Here is a 16,694-nt window from a genome sequence, read left to right as displayed (position 1 = left end):
CTTTTGTCCCTGTGCTCCTCTTGCAGGGTCATGCACTATCACCCCCTCTGGTAGAGCCCATAGAGCTCTAGGAGCTGCACTACTTGCTGCTTCTCAGTTCCTCTTTCCATCCTGTTCTGAGGAAGAGCTGAAGCAGCTGCAGGGATGGGCCTTGGCCATTCCCCTCCCCCCTTTAAAAAGAGAAAAGTGCTGGAGCTTTTGGTGTGCTCTGGAGCTGAGGGTAGATAGTGCAGTGGGGTGCTGGTTGTATGAGTTCTTGGTGTATTCTGGGGGTGGCATGGTGGGTAAGGAGAGATGGCTGCTGCAAAAGCAATTTGGGCACAGCAGGGGGTGCTAAACCTCAGCTGGTCCTCCCCTAATCCAACTGTTAGCCATGCCATCCACTCTGCCAGGCTGGGACTGCCTTATGCTTCCTCCAGTGAAGACTCCAGGTATTACTTTTAGCCCAGCTTTGCTTTGCTTGAATTGGATTACAAGCAGGGCATTAGCCCCCCCCTTGGCTGCCAGCCCTGTTTTCGGCACCTATCTGCTTCAGGGGAACAGCTTTCACCCTACTAGTACTAGGGCGGGGGGGGGCAGGGATGATTAGCCTGGAAGCAGTGCAACATGCCTCCACCCCTAGCTATATTTATGACCGGTCCCTGCTGTGTGCAGTCATGTGAACTTAGCTGTGTTTTACTGGGAGCTGCTGGAAGAGTTGGGGCCTGATTGTGCTGGAGTACCAGTCCTGTTACAAGCCCACTACCAACTGGAGCCTGCCCCTACCAGCATTGCTCTCAACTCCCTGCCCCGCTCAGTGTGTCAGGCACCACCCAGGGATTGGGCTAAAAGCAGGCCCTTGCGTGGCACAACCATGGGGTAGCAGACGTGAAGAAAGGGCGTCATCTCCTGAACCTGAGTGAAATAGAGGCCAGACACGGGTGTTGCTTTGAAGGGGGTTTTATATATTAATACCATTCTAAAGAACAAGGAGTAATCAGGCCAGTGCGGACCAGAGCTCTCGCTGGATCCCTCGTCCCTCCCTAGGGGAACAGGGAGGAGAGTTTTTGCACTCAGTCGGTGGCTAGCAGAGCTAGTGGGGGTCAAGCTAGTTCCCCTCTAGTCCCTGTCCCACCACTCCCACCCCCAGGAGGGTTACCCTAGTACATGCACAGACCCGGCATTCAGTTCTTTTTTCTTGCCACGTATAAAACATTAGAAACAGGAGTAAAATCCAAGCGGGGGGGGGGCAGGAAGGGGAGGGGCTGGAGAGGGGCCTTGGTGCTGGCAAGAGCCCCATGGTGCTGGAACCAAATAGCACCAAAGGAGCTTCAGCATCACCAATCCCACCAGTCCTGCTGGCTGCTGCTGTTTCTAAGATGAAGGCTGGGGAGAGGGGTGGGGCAGTGAAAGCATCTGGCCCAGTGGTGGGGGGATGTAGCCCTGCAGCCCTGGCATGTGGCAGGGGCCTTATGCTGCATAGGGTGTATTCATAGGGCTGTATTCCAGTACATAGGGCTACACAGGCTTGTGCTCTTGGAAAAAGGAGGGGCCCAGCAAAGCCTGAGCATAGCTGGCCTGGAGAAGCTCTGATGGGAACTGCAGGGCACACTTCCCTCCCAGGCTGACATGTGGGTCCCTCACTGGGCTGCTCTAGGACTATTCCCAGAGCAGAGCCTCTCCTGGTTTGGCCTAGCCCTGCAGGGGAATGGCCCCCCCCTTGACATATCCAGTGCCCCCAACCCCCACCTCAGGCAAAGCAGAGGTGCCGCTCACCCTGGTCCATACAGCATTTAAGGCAAGATCTTTCCAATGCAGGAAGAGGCCCTGGTCCTCCATGTTTCATATGGAGGGTGTTCAGCTGCCTGCCTTTCCCCCACCATTGAAGGACCAGCACGTGGGCCTCCCTTGGTGCCCACTGCTTGAGCAGGCACAGAGAAGGAGTGGGTGTGGATCAGGCCCTGCTGTGCTGCTAGCAGGGGCAAAGAGTCATGAGGGCTGGAAGAGGCCCCTGGGCCAGCCCACTTAGGGCAGAAAGACACTGAAGTTAAAGGTAAAAGCCAGTGGAACCCACTCCTCTCTCCATGACATGTCACCCCTAGCAAGAGCCCCCCGCCTGCCCCACTCCACTTGTTCCTGGTGGCCTTCTTGTAGAGAGACATTGGCTGCAGTGCCCCTCCCCCCCATTTTGCCAAACAGTGTCTCCCAGTCTCTCCCCCATTGCCTCCCCCAACACCAGGGCAGCAGGGAAACAGCCTCCCCACAACTCCTAGGCTCTGGTTGGGGAAGCCTCTCTGCTGCAGGGCACTGTGGGATGCACCACACACACACACAAGACACGTACACAGTCTGGTTTACTCCCTATTAGACATTAAGCCCTTGTGGCACAGACCCAGCAGCCCCCTGCACCCTACCCCCCCTGCCAGCGCATGGTCCACCCTCAGTCCTCTTCCAGCAGTGGCCCCTACCTGCCCTGGCTCCATGCTCGAACCTGCTTGGCTTTGGCAGGGGGGTGGGTGCAGGGGAGGCGGGGGAGACATTGCCAAGCTGTGCCAGCCTGGCTGGAGGGAACCGCCTGCCCAAGGGAAAGCAGCTTAGGCAGGAAGGCGGATTTAGCCTGTGGCCTGTTCCTGCACACACTTCCCAGCTGTGACATCCCCCCATGGGGGTGGGGGGGAGCAAAGGGCAGGAAGGCACTTGGAGAGGGATGGGACCAGAACAGCACAGGCACCTTTTTTTGGGGGGGAGGGGGGCACTCCAAGGGCAGAAGAAGGACTGGAGGAGATTCCTGGTCCTCATGCTACAGAGGTTTGGCAGTATGATTAGAGACACCCGACAGACTGGAAAGACTCTGGTTCCCCTCAGAACACCTCCCCTATCTACAGGCACTGGCCAGGCACCCGCTGGGGGCCCAGGCCTCGAAGCCCATCTGGCAGGGCCAGGTGAGTGGAGTGAGATGTTGTCCAGGAAAGGCCTGGGACTGCCACCATCCAGCCCCATCTCAGGGAGGAAGGTGATGATGGACCCCCACCACCCCACAACCACAAGCAGGCACTGTCCTACCCATGCAGGGGGGGCATGAGCAGGGAGCACCCTGGCCTCAGTTTCTTGCTCTGGCTCTGAAGGAGTAGCTACACGCAGGCCTGTCCTGCAGGCAGGGTTGGCAGATGGCGCGCACGGCACCTCCCATGGTGGTGGTGGCGGGTGGGCAGGCAGGCAGCATGTGGTGGCACCAACCACCCTACAGTGTGCTTCAGAAGAGCCAGTTCCAGGCACCCAGCCATCCTTCTCTGCTTCAGGGGCCCTGCGAGCTCTGCCCCCACCCTGCCTGGCAAGAACCCTCACTCCAGCATTGGCTCAGGCTGGCAGAGGGAACATGGCCTCACTCAGTGCCCCCCACCCCAGCCCAATCTCCTTGCCTGGAAGGGGAGAGGGGGGCAGCAGCTGAGACCAGGCATTAAAGGCAGTGGATTAAACAGGTGCTATCTGGTCCTTGTAGTCCCCCCTTTCTTGGAGCTCCTGGCCGCCTCGCCCCCCCTCTGCCTTGGACAGCAGGTCCCAGGATGGGGCAGACGCAGGATGGGCCAGGGTCTGTGGCTCTCCGCTGTCTGCCTCCCAGGGCAGGTCCCTCCCTTCCCCTGGGTCCCAGATGCAGCTCAACCCAGGAGATGAAATCTGGTGGGGTGGGGCAGGTCTGTGCGGTCCATGGTATCCAGGTGTCTTGTCACCCCCTGATCACAGGGTTCCAGTGATCCCCTTGGGGGAGTGGAGTCCTCCAGACTCCTGGGGCTTCCCCACAGGAGTGTGCATTTGGCCCCACCACCTCCTGTACCCAGAGCAGGGAGCTCACCCACCCACCTGCCAAACTGGCTGAGCTGGGGCAGGCACTGCTGGGGAGCTGGGGGGGCAGAGAGGGTGGGGCACCGAGCCCCCCTGCTGCTTACTTCACATTGAAGACCATCAGTGGCCTTTCCTCGCGCTTCTGCCAGGGGCTCTTCTTGTCCCCCTGCTCGTCCCCCCCCTCCGATGGGTCATTCATGTCATCCTCAGGACTGGTCATGGAGTCCCGGCGCAGTTCGCTGTTGCTGCTGCGGGAGCTGTTGCCCCGGCTGCGGCCCCGGCGGGGGATGGTGGCAGCCCGGTGGTCGGCGTTCTCGTCCAGCAGTGGTGTTAGCGAGTTGTCCTCGGGGGAGCAGATGGCTGTGCGGCTCTCACTACTGCTCTGCTCCGTGTCATCGGTGAAGACCAGCTTGGAGTAGGCCACACCGGCAGGGGCTGGGGCTTGGGTTGGGGCGAGGGCTGGGGCAGGGGCTGTGGGGCGCTCCCGCTCCTCCTTGGGCCGCTTGTGGGGCTTGGCCTCATTGACATCCACACCTGAGTCCAGGCTGGCATCATTGCTGCGGCTCTTCTCACTGGTCTGCAGGTCGATGTAGGAGTGCCGTACCTGGGAGGAACGCCCGTCCAGTGACACGAACCAGGCACGTGGGTGTGGCTTCACGCCCAGCTCCAGCAGCTTCTTCTCTGTCAGTGCCTGCAGCTCCCCATTCAGCTGGGCCATGGTAGACTCATTGAACAGGACTGGGATGGTGACAGAGCCACTGACAGAGGATGAGTGAGTCCCCCAGCCCTTGCCCTCCGAGTCCTCCCCCAGCTGCCCTGCTTGCTGCATCTGCTGGTACTGTTGGTGCTGCAGCTGCAGCTGCTGCTGGAGGAGCAGCTGTTGCTGGTCCTGGGGTCCAAACTGGTGGGGCATGGCCATCCCTGCCTGCACTGGCAGCCCTTCCATTTCAGCTTGGTTCTCCACTGGGCCAGACCCAGCCTGGTCTGACCCGGGATAATCTGATGCCAGCCGCATGTAATGGGCTGGGATGACCAAAGTGGGCATGACGTTCCTATACATGTTGTCCTTCATGTGGTCGATGGAGCCACAGAAGATGAGCTGCCCCGGCTGGGTCAGGGAGGTGGGTCTGGCTAGGTGATCAACAGACTGCGACATCATGAACTCGGGGGGTTTGGGCTCTCCCTTGTGCCCGACATAGTGGTCGAAGGGGGGCGGCAGGGGTGGGGGCGAGGGCGGCTCCTGCAGGTAGGGCTTACTTTCATTCCGTGAGTGCTTCCTCTGTGTCTCTGTGCTCTTGTCCTCCATGCGCTGGTGAGAGAAGCTGCGTTTGTACTCATCTAACGGCGGGGGCTCCAGGGCACCTGGCACATCCATAGAGCGGGCCGCCTTCAATGAGAAGCCCTCCCCAGGCCTCTGGTAGTCTTCTTTGGGGGCGCCTCGGTGGCTGAGGGTGTCCGTGGAGGCCTTGCTGACATGCCGCAGCTTCTGGCTGGAGACCTGCTTGAAGAACTCCTCGCGGGAGCTCTCGAACTCACGGGAGGTGGAGAAGGCAGATTTGAGGATGGGCGTGTGCATGTCTGTGTCCCCATTGGATGATGTTGTCTCCATGTGGCCAGTGCAGATCAGGTTGATCTGAGACATTGAGGTGGCCTGGTCTTTCTTGGAGGCATCCAGGGTCCCAGATAACTGCAGTTTCCGGTGCTGTTGCCGGGGCTTCAAGCACCTCCTCCTGGGGATGCACACGCAGGAATACCATCACAGTCCCTGCCCCATTTGGACACTAGGCTCATGGCCTGGCACCACCCCAAGGGGGCTCCTCTACCAAAGCAGAATGAGCTACCTGTACTAAGAAACAACCACCAGGATGCCACCAGGTCATCACTACAGCAGATGGCTGCAGGCCCCTGGGGTATCCCTGTCCAGGCTCCACACCCCTCTGGGAGTTCATAGCACAAAGGAGAGAGCTAGGAAATACATCCAGAGCAAACAGACATGTTGATTCTGGAGAAACACACGTCAGAAGGGGTGACAGGTTGGGAGCTAAGCCCCATGCTCAGGCCCTCAAAGAGACCTTGTGTCTGGGGACCAGCTACAGCTTCTGCTGAACATTTGGGCCCTGGCTCACAAAAACTAGACAGCCACAGCCTCCTAGCACAGTGCCAGCCATGTGAGGGGTCTGGAGCCTGGCACTACCCCCTGTTGGAGTGCCAGCCACACAACACCCCAAGGTTGCTACCATGCCGCTCACTGGCCTCTGGTGCAGGCTCTATGGTGAATCCTGGCTCTGCATTGACAAGTAAAACTGACCCAGCAACCAGACTCATCTCTCTGTCCCACACCTCTGCACCTCCTTCCTATGCCACCATCCTGTGGCCCATAGTCTGTCAGCACCAGTGCAAGGGCCCTTTACCCCTGCACTGTTGAATAACAGCAGACACTGAAGCCTAGCTCGCACAGGAGGCAGGGAGGGATGGGGAAAAGCCTCACCTGCAGTAGTAGATGAGAAGACAGAGCAGAATCAAGACCAGCAGGGCCAGTGCACCCAGGATAGTGAGCAAGAAGATGGTGTGGTACGTGGTGATATCCTTCATCCCTGCAGCCATTGCCACCAGCCCTGGGAAGGGAGGCACCAGCACTCAGACACAGGCATGGGACCCTTGACTCCTGGCCCTTCTTGCATATATGTGGCTCATGCAGCTCAGCCTCTGGCCAACCTGAGACAGCAGCTACCAGCAGGGACAGTTGGCACCCAGCAAGCTACTTCCTGACTGCCTACAATCCCACTCGAGGCCCAAAAGCAGGGCTGGGCTACAAGGGCAGGGTGAGGTGAGCATTTCCATGTGCTCTCTTCCCAGCTGTGTGCGCGCCCTTCCCGGAGCAAGTTGCCTCTCCCATGCCTCAGTTTCCCTCCCACATTGTGTACAGCCTATGAGCTCACTGGGGCAGGACCTGCCTCTCCCTCTGTGGCAGCACTGGGCATGACAGGGCCCTGACCTCAGCCAGGCCCTCTTGGCAGGAGCAACACAAACACCCCAGAGGAGCTTGCCCTGCTGTGCTTGGGATGTAAGGAGAGAATTTTTCATCTGCCTGCTTGGTGGGGCCTCAGACCACCTCCCCCCTGAGCCCAGTGAGGGGGCAGCAAACCACTGTTCACCCACTTAACAGGTGAGGGAAGAAATAGCAGCCCCTCTCCAGAAAGGAATCCCAGAATTCCTGCCTGCTGCCCTCCCCCACTGGCATGCACCTACCCCCATCAACAGGACAGCGGGGTGGTTTTTAAGACAAGAACACAACCCTATTGGGCAGCAGCATGTTCAGGTGGAAGCACAGGCTTGACAGAAGTGGGGGTGCAAACAAAAAACAGTTTGGGGGGTGCTGGCATGTGAGTTGCCCTAGCACAACCTACCCAGCTGTAGGGAGGAGCTGCCAGATGGCTCTCCCTCCCCAGTGCAGTGTCCGAGAGTGCCCAGCTGGTGACTTGCCTCCTCCATGCCCACCCCTGCCTGGGGCACAGAGCAATGCCTGGAGCTGGAGCGAACTGGACAGCCTCACTGCTGGCTGAGCAGCTAATGGCACCGGACATGCAGCAACAGAACAGACACTTCCTCTGCCTTTGCTTTATCCGGTGCTTTCCTGTCACCCCCTCACTGAACTCTCCTTCCTGTCCCCCACCCCAGCCGTCTGCCCCTCCCTCCCTCCATGTTACCTCCTTGCAGCCTTCTCCTCATGGGCTGCATAGGACAGACTTCTGGCAGACAGAAACCAGGCAGGCTGGGCAGCTGGCACAGAGCTCTCGCTAAATGCTTAAAGCCACTGGGCCGGCCTGCCCCAAAGAGCCCCAAGTGCAGACCTTAACAGGAGCCCCCTCCCTAGTGCAGGGCAGCTGTAGAGGGGTCTCTCCTGCAATGACGTTTGCACAGAGGCAGTGGAGATTGACAAGAAGGCACCATCAGGCTCTATTCTAGGGTGTTGGGGGGGAATCCACCAGAGGATGTGGAAAGCCCTTGGGTGCTCTGAGGGCTAGCCCAGCCTGACAGCTCACCAGTGTAAAAAATCCAGGCTGGATTTTGCTGGTCAGCTAGAGTAGATCTGGGCAGCTGCAGCTGGAAGTATGTGCTCCCTCCTAACCTGGCTCCATCTCCCTGGCTAGCTTTGCTCATACCCCATGTGCCAAGACCTGCATTGTTGATGGCAGGCCAGCTCCTTTCTGACCTTCCTCTGTAGGGAAGGCACTGGGGAGTTTTTCCCTGGAACTTACATTTCAGCAGTGTGAGAAAAGGGAGTAGGAAAGGACTGCCTCACCTGTGGTTGGGGAGGGCAGTGCTGCCGCCCAGTAACCCAACTGAGGAGAGACAAACGTCCAGTACAGCTGACGGCCTTCCTTCCTGATCAGCCCCGTCCCATTACGGATCCACAAGCCTAGGAGGAATAGACAGGGCAGAGAGTCAGCATCTCACCCCTGTCCTCGAGATGGAGACTGTACCAGCAGCCCACCCACCCCTCTGGCCCAGCATCACCAGGGCACCATCTCATTGGTTCAGATCCCTTACTATCCCTTGCCAGTTTCCCTGCACCCCCAAATCCCATCTCCTTTCTGCAGTCCTTCTCACACAGTGTCTTGCCTCTCAGAACGGTCCCTGTCCTACCCACTAAAAAGCAATACTATATTGGAGGGGGCAGAGAAGTAGTTTTTTCTGCTTGGCTCCTGCCCTGGGGTGCCAGGTTCAAACCCCTTGCTGCTGTGACACTGGTTCCCCATAGAAGTGCACTGCAATCATCACTGAGCTATTGGTGCAGAGGATTTCCTGCCATGGGTATTTCCAGGGGTGCTTGCTCCTTTCCTTTGGGGCTTCTCAGAACTACACTCACCACAGGTCTCAAAAGCCTTCCCCTTACCTCACCCCTGTCCCTCCCCACAGGGAGGAGTCTCCTACCCTCTTTGCTCACAGCTTGCAAAAGAGGGATGGGTATCTCTGTTTGCTTGGCAGGAAATGGAAAAAATAAATCCCCTGCCCTAGAAATGCAGCTTCTCTTGTCTTTCTGCATGCAATGTCATCAGCAGTCTCCCCTGCTTTGCCAGCCCTGTTGATGTCCCAGCAACATGCTGCCATGCCCCCCCTTCCCGCATACCAGCTCTGCCAGGGCTCCTCAGTCCCATCCTGTAGCCCCCTGCTACTCCAGCCTTGACTCCTCCAAGCTCAGTTGAGACCCCAGAGACCTCCACACTGTGCCAGTTCTGGATGCCCCCTCAGCTCTGCCCATAAGTGACTGGTGCCTCCTGAATCTGGCAGGGCATCCGCAGAAGCCGCTGACCCTGTCATGGGTGGGGGGCACCAGCCCCATAGTTGGGGCACATGCACCCCTGTGCACCCCCTTCCAGTCGCCTATGGTTCTGACAATGCCCCATGATCCAGCACAGTCATCCTCTGCAGATCTCTTCTACAGCCAAACACACCTGCCAACCCCTGGTAGGACCCTGCCCCAGCCTGGTAGGGAAAGCTTTTCCCCCTCAATCCCTCTCTTCACAGGGCAGGAGATGGGCTACGGTCCAGGCTCCCCATGTTCTGGCAAACAAGAGCCAGCACAGGGGCTGGTGTGTCCTGGCTGCATCACAGAAGAGAAAGGAACAGGTCTCTTCCCACAACTCCCCTCCACAGCAAAATCACAACCCTTCCCCAAGGGCTGCCATTATCCTACATGTTTAAAGCCACCAGGGCCCTGCTAATGGTGTTTTATTACCACTTAGGCAGTTTTATAGCACTGCCAGGCAAGGTGCCCTGTAGCCCAGGGAAAGGGGGGAGGCAGGAAGGGACTGATGTCTGCAGCAGTGAGCTCCATCTCAAGCACAGAGCTGAGAGCTGCAGCACCTGGCATGGGGAGGGAGGGGAGATGGTGTGAGACATTCCCAGCCTCTCATCCCTTTAACCCCATGAGCTGCTTCTCCATGGGCACCAGATGTGGCCATGTAATCCTGCTGCTTTAACCTCACATCCCAGAGAACACTGTTGCTGTCTCCCTCTGGAAGAGAAAATCCTGCACCATCCTTTTAAAACTGCCTTCTCTATCCCCACAGCTGGTATTGCGACTTCCTCCAGACACAGGGCTCTGATCACAGCTTCCCACCCCACTGCTCCCATGCTGGCACAGAGCCAAATGGGAGCAGGAAGATCCCCCAACATGTCTTCAACCCACAGGGCCTGGGGAGGTGGGATTCACAGGTTGCCACTGGGAGCCAGGCCTACCTCCCCTCAAGCTGACCCTCAGAGCATCCAGCCAGGCACTGACCTCCACCACCCCCATCCCCTTGAAGAGGAGATCCTGCTCATCCAGGAGTTCTTGAGGCCCTTACCACTCTTGGTGTCAAACCTCCAAGCTGGCACGCTGGTGGCTGTCATGGCATTGGTGTCAGAAGGCAGTGGGATGGATAGGTGGACGGGGCCAGACAGCTGGACTTCGGTGCCATTGCCCGTGAAGAGGTGGACGCTGATGGCGGCGATGGGGGCCAGCTCCAGCCAGGTGCTGTTGGCTGGGAGGGGAGGCATCCCGTCAGCAAGGGGAGAAACCTGCTCTGTCCCTGCCCCAGAGCTCCATGACTTCTTTTTTCATTCTCCCCAAGTTCCCCTCCACCCACCCCATTTTCCCCTCACTGCCTCCCATCCCACCAGGCCATCCATACCACTACCGTTGCTCTCAGCCCCGATGAAGGATGGGAAGCCTTTCATGTCATGCTCCCCACTAGCCGTGGTCAGTGATGCAGAAAGCTGGCTGTATGTGGAGCTGCGGGGCAGGCGAGCTGCCTTGCGCTGGAACTGCACCCATGGTTGGCTCTTGACCCCTGACAACAACAACAGATGTCACCCACTGGCCTCCACTGCAGTGCCCCATAGATGACCCCCCCTGCCCAACACGGGCCCTGCTAGGCTCTGCTGTGGGACCCCCAAGGGCTGAGGGGTTAGAAACACAAATAACTAAAGACAGCTTGTTTCCAGGGCAATGGCCAAGACTGGCCTGAAGGGCCAAGAGCCTGATCCCAGCCCTGTCAGCTCCCTTAGCACTCATGTCTCCATGAGCAGAGCAGAGGGCAGAAGCCTGCCATGCCAAGAGGACAAGCGCCTCCTCTGTGGGTGCCCTCACCTCAGTGGGCAGAGGGTAAAACAGGAAGGGAACACAAACTCCCCCACTGTCGCTGAAGGAATCCTACAATCAATCTGTCCTGGACTCTCCTTTCAGCTCTGGATCGGGCACACCCCAGCATAAGCAGGTTCCTGCAGCAATCCAAGGGGGTGATTTTTGTGAAGACACAACAAGCATCCATCATTGATACTGAGTAACTGCAGAGGCTGAAGCAGGAGAGATCCCTGAGAAAAGGGGTCTGGTATTCTCTGAGACTCAGTTCCTTGCAGCCTGTGGGATGTGGGAGGCCAACCCATTGAGCCCTCCTCCCTCTAGCCCCCTAGTGCTGCTGCAGGTTAACAGCAGTGCTGGCAGCTGGCACAGAGCCAGCCCTTGAAGAGGCAGCATATGGGCCACTAATGTGCTTGGGGCATCTCACCAGCTTTGTGGCTAGAATTATTGTCAGGCTGCCCAGCTGTATTCCCAGATCGACAGAGCGGGGGAATCCAGCACCCAGTGCACCAGGCTACTCCGCTGCTGCTCTCCTCTAAATTGTCCCAGCACCTGCTCCAGCACTTAGGAGAGGCTGTGCACCCACTACCACCCCAGTGCCCACAGCCAGAATCCCACAGTCACTTCTCCCTGCCCCCATCCCCTGAGCACGTGACCAAGGCCACACACCCAGGGCTGCTCACTCACCCCCGCCCAGCCCTATGCCCAACCTGTGACACTCACCGCTGCTCTCATGCACACTTGACAGACTTCTGGGTGCTTAAAATGACCCATCCCCATGACAAAGCCCCATACCCCAGCACATCTATTCCCACTATACCTGGACACATACATGCACAGCCCAACCCCTGAGGTAAAGGGGTCAGACAATACCTGGGGCTGGGCAGCACCTTTCCTTGATGAATCATAGGGGAAACAGGCAGCATTATCTCCACTGGGCAAGTGCACAGCAGGGGAAAGGGACTTTGCCCTGGGTAATACAGAAGATTGAGGCCAGGCCCAAAAATAGATCCCAAGAGTCCTGACTCCCAGGTACTTGCTCTAACCACTAACCCAGGCTGCCTCCTGACTCAAACCTCTTACCTGGTGATCCCAGCAAGATCTGCACCAAGTCCTCATAGAGGATGAGGGTGGCGGGTCGCTCCGGGAGCAGATACAGGCTCACAGAGGCATACACTGCAGAGGAGGAGAGATGTCAAGAGCCCATGAGTGGCAGGAAGAGGGTGCTGAGGAACAGCAGCTGCAGCACAGAGGAGTCAGGGCTCCAGCTATGGTAGCAGAGCTACACTGTTGGACTGGGGTATGTGCAGCACGGAGGAAGCCAGGGTACTCACTCAAAGAGACACATGGTAAGACAGTGCTAAAAATCCCAGCCCCTGACACTGAGAATGCAGGGCAGCTGAACAGCCAAGCAAAGGAGGCAGGAGCAAGGAACAGTCAAATAGCAAAGCCCTGCTGGCTGCTCCATTCCCTGCCTCCTCTAAGAGGTGGGACTGCAGGGTTGGGGGCCTGAGTACGAGCTAGAAGTAGACCTGGTTACTCCAGCCCCTGCTGCCCACCGCCTCCCCCCTGCAGGGATGCCGTAGGGAGCAGTGCAGGAGTACTGGCTGTGGGCTCGCAGTCCCAGCCTCTTCCAGTCATACTGGGTGCAGAGATGACATGGTTGCAGAGGCATATCCACAGGTGGGGGTTAGATCCCACTTTGATTTCTGCTGCACCCACCTTTGATTCCTTTCCACTTAAAACTTTAAAACAAACTGCTGGGCAGGAACAACTACATTTCTATTTAGAGGGAGCGAAGGGAGTCAACTGACTCAATATTACCTGCCTGATTTCTGCTGATCTCTTCACCCCATAGATGTTAATAAGCCTTGATTTTCCTCTAATGAAGCTAGCCTTTCTTGTACAATTATCAATGATCCCATCTATTATCTGTGCCTGGTCACATTTCTCTGTGCATCTCCCTACAAATCCAACAAAGGTGTGTGGCTACCTACCTAGGAACCTGGACTGGGTGGCTTTGTTCCTACAGGAATCAAACCTACAACAAATCAGAACCAGGGAGGGGAGATGCATGTCTAAAAGTAGGCTGAGCTGTTCAGTAGTGCAGCAGTCAGAGAGGCAGGAGAGAGTTGCAACAATGAGGTGAAGAGGTAAATTACTGAAGTGAGCCTGTCCTGGGTTATTATTTATTGCAGCAGATGACAGAGATTGAACCACTGGTGCAATCAGAGTGGCATAAACCTGAGTGTGGGTGGATGAAAGGGGTCGGTCTCCGTGGGGTAGAGGCACTGCCAACAGCTAAAGTGAGTCCTTCCCTGGCCCCAACTGTTTGTTGCTCTATGCTGAGGGTGGAGGGCAGTAGAAGCCAGCTATAGGCATACTGTAGGAGGGGGGGAGCAGGAAGGGGGCAGTTACAGCTCTGCCCCCACATGCCTCATAGTTGGGAACCATGAGGGGTAGGGGGAACTGTTTGGGAGGGGTTTTGAGTTAAAAGGGCTCCTAGGGGCCATGAGAGGCTAGAGTGGGGGCCACAGGCACCTATGGGCTTTTGTGGGGAGGTAAGACTATGTGGTAGAGGGTGAGAAAGGGCTGAGGTGTTAAAGGTGGGGAGCTATGAGGGGCAGATGAGGTCTATGGAGACTCATCAGGGTGTGATGGGTCTGGGGAGGAGTCGGGGGGCTGAGGCATGATGCAGTGGATTCATGGGGGCAATGAGAGACAGGGGGATGGTGGGGTCTGATGGGTTTGGAGCACAAAGTGTTGGGGCTGAGAATGGGGGATACATAGGATAATGGGGGACAGAGTGGAGCCAGGGAGCATTTGAGATGGCAGGGGCAAAGTACGGAGGGCAGTGAGGGGCACTTTGGGGCTGTGGTGGAGTGTCTGAGGGACTTGTGTGGGAGTACAGGGAGCAATTCTATCCATGGCCAGGCTGGGGGGTAACAGCTGTACACCCCTGGCACCAGGCATATTTCTTTTTGCTGGGTTCACAAACTGAATTATACGGCCCCAGACACATTAGTGCAGCTTCAAGTTTCCTTTTATTTGGAGAAAAATCTGTGTTGTGTTACAGGATCACGGACCACATCACCTGCACCCCCCTTTTCAGAATCCTACATCCGCCCATGCCTGGCTGCACCCAACCTGCCTGCTCTGCTGGGCTGAAAACCCCACCCTGGCCCTTGAGGGCCCTTGGGTGCCAGCACTACTCTGTATCCCAGGGGAACAGAGCATGCTCAGTAAGAGCAGCAGCTGAACAAAGGCTTGGGCAGGCAGCGAGCAGGGAGGAAAAGAAGGAAGCAGCCTTCCAGAAGCCAAGATGCAGAACAGGGCAGCTGAATGCCACCATTAAGCCAAGGCAAATGCAGTCCGAGCCTCTGACCACCTAGAAAACAGGTCATGGATGGGGAGCCTGGCACAGGGGCATGGCACAAAGTGAAGATGAGGTGATAGCTGTAGCAAGTCACTGCTTGTTGTAGCTTGGCACCAGAAATGTGCAGCAGTCTCTTGCCACCCACCCCCCAAGAGCGCATGCACAGAGACACATACAGATATATACACACCTTGAACACACACATGCACAGCCATGCCCACCTTGGCTTGACTCCTCAGCCAGCCCCAGTATAGGGAAGCCTCATTTGGGGTTTGTGACAGTGTTCTCCACACAGGACCCTCCCTGTCACCTTCCCACTGGCCCTGTAGGGGAAGAGCTAACCCCAGCATCTCTGATCTGACACTCAGGCACACGTGGCAGCCCCGAGGGGCTCCCATTGGCAGGAGGGCAAGACCCCCTCCTGTCAAAGGAGCACAGTCTGTGCCTTCGTGTCCTGATTTACATGCGCCACATCCTGGCTCAGTCAGGCTTCCAAGGACCCACTACCATTTTTCAAAGAAAGGACCTGGCCAGCCACACCCAGCCTGCTCTCAGACTCCACTGCCCTGAAGCAAGGAGTGCTCCCTATCTAAGGGACTGAAATGCCTAGGCAGGGAAGATACAAGGGCTAAAGAAGGCAAGTTACCCCTGCACAGGGTGGGAAGTGGGACTCATGGGGCCTTGCTGGAGAGGGAGGCACCCAGGGGAGAGCAATCCCTGAGGTCTGGGCAGGGGCTGGGAGAAGCAGGCAAGGGATGCTTTCTTGGAGTGACCTCTCCTCCCCTCCCATCTCCCTGCCATCAGACTTCTCCAGCTGTTCCTGCAGCCTCTCCTCAAAATAGCCCCCATGCACAGCAGCTTTGTGGGGAGATGGTATCTGCAGGGGCCATATAAATAGCACAGCAACTGGGAGCACACTGGGGGGGTGTAGGGAGGGTGTTGAACAGATGGTGCTGGCTGCAGGCAGCAGGGCCTGGGGCCCCCACGTCTCCAGGGAGCAACTGCATGCCTAGACACTGCACTCACCCCCAGCACCCAGCCCTGCCTACTCCTGGCTGATGGGACAAACGCAGTCCCTCTGCCCTGGACAGAGTAGCTCTCTGAAGTGAAATGGGGGTGCCAGTTGGGAATGGGGGACACGCTGGAGCATGGAGGAAGTGTTTGGGAGACAGAGAAAGCCCCTTCCCATCCTGCCACACGTCCCCCCTGTGCTCACACATGACACCCCTGACTGCCAGACACCTCAGCTCTGCCAAGGCAGCCTGCAAAGAAGTCAATGCATGGGGCTGTTGGGTACTGCTGAGGCTTCGTTTTAGCACAGGCCTCACACACAGTCAATGAGCATCCTTTTAAATCAATGTATCACAGCAATACAGACCCAGGCTGAGGCACCAGGAGTGCTCCTGCCTTCCCCTGCACCTGCAGGGCTGACATGCAGCTCCTTCAAATTGGGACAACCTGCCTAGGCACCGCCACTGCTTTCAGGACCAGAAGCGGTCCTCCCCCACAGCTCACATACACTGCCACAAGGCCAATCACTTCCCCCGCCATGCCTGCCTCACACTCCTCCTAAGCCACTCAAACCCCAACTACATCCCTTTCCTTCCCCACATGCCCCTCCTGCCTCCTGCACACACCCCCTCAAACACATTTAATACACACACATCAGCCTTGCATCAAATACACACACCCCCACAGCTCCCCTCACTCTCATACCAGGGATACAAGTCACACCCCCCACCCCAATATACACTGGCCCTGCCCCTGCCCCTGCCCCTTCCCTGCCAGCCTATCCCAGACCTGCAGCTTACATAGAGAGGAAGGTGGAGGCCCAGCTCCCCAGAGGCCACTGATACACTCATGGGTCCATCGCCTCCAGGAAGGTCACCAGTATCGACCCTTCCATCTGTGCTCCATGAAGTCACCCTGTACTTTAGCTTGGTTGATGCAAGGGGCCTGCAGGCAGCTGCTGCTTGGCACAAGGCCCAGGTTAACGCCAACCTGCCAGGCCATCCCACACACTAGGAAGGGGTTGAGTGGACTGGGGAAAAGGATCCCCATGAAGGAGACGTAGAAAGGAGGGGCTGGACATCCCTGACATTTGGTCATCAAATGGCAGAACTGCATGGCCCTGTGTCAGGTGAACGGGACAGGAGAGGACAGAGCATCCACTGGGAATGGCAGCATGGGTCAGGAAAGGAAATTACAAACCCCCACCCACAGACCCTCCCCAGCCACACAGCACCCTTATGCCCCATGCCAACAGGGGCTGTCTGTTGCTTCCCCTGAGATCTCTACAGACTACCTCTGTCCCTCTCCCTTCGCCAGATCCTCCAGTCTCACACTGGGAAGGAATCTCTCTGTCTTGGGGGG

The 16,694-nt window shown here is 57.5% G+C and overlaps 1 protein-coding gene across 1 annotated transcript in view; it reads right to left on the bottom strand.

The window, feature by feature from the left end:
- Window positions 1–221: 221 nt before the first annotated feature.
- FAM171A2 (family with sequence similarity 171 member A2) overlaps window positions 222–16,694 on the bottom strand; it is a 33,468-nt gene continuing 16,995 nt past the window's right edge. Inside the window, 8 exon segments of the mRNA XM_014521193.2 lie at window positions 222–4,606; window positions 4,608–4,758; window positions 4,794–5,549; window positions 6,308–6,434; window positions 8,123–8,239; window positions 10,170–10,346; window positions 10,497–10,655; window positions 12,029–12,121. Of these exon segments, the coding sequence (XP_014376679.1) occupies window positions 3,920–4,606; window positions 4,608–4,758; window positions 4,794–5,549; window positions 6,308–6,434; window positions 8,123–8,239; window positions 10,170–10,346; window positions 10,497–10,655; window positions 12,029–12,121 (2,267 nt within the window). The 3' untranslated portion in view covers window positions 222–3,919.

Source organism: Alligator sinensis, unplaced genomic scaffold (assembly GCF_000455745.1).
Source record: "Alligator sinensis unplaced genomic scaffold, ASM45574v1 scaffold919_1, whole genome shotgun sequence".
NCBI classification, from domain to species: Eukaryota; Metazoa; Chordata; order Crocodylia; family Alligatoridae; genus Alligator; species Alligator sinensis.
The sequence above is the reverse complement of the archived record's forward strand: the minus strand, read 5'-3'. Positions and strand labels throughout refer to the sequence as shown.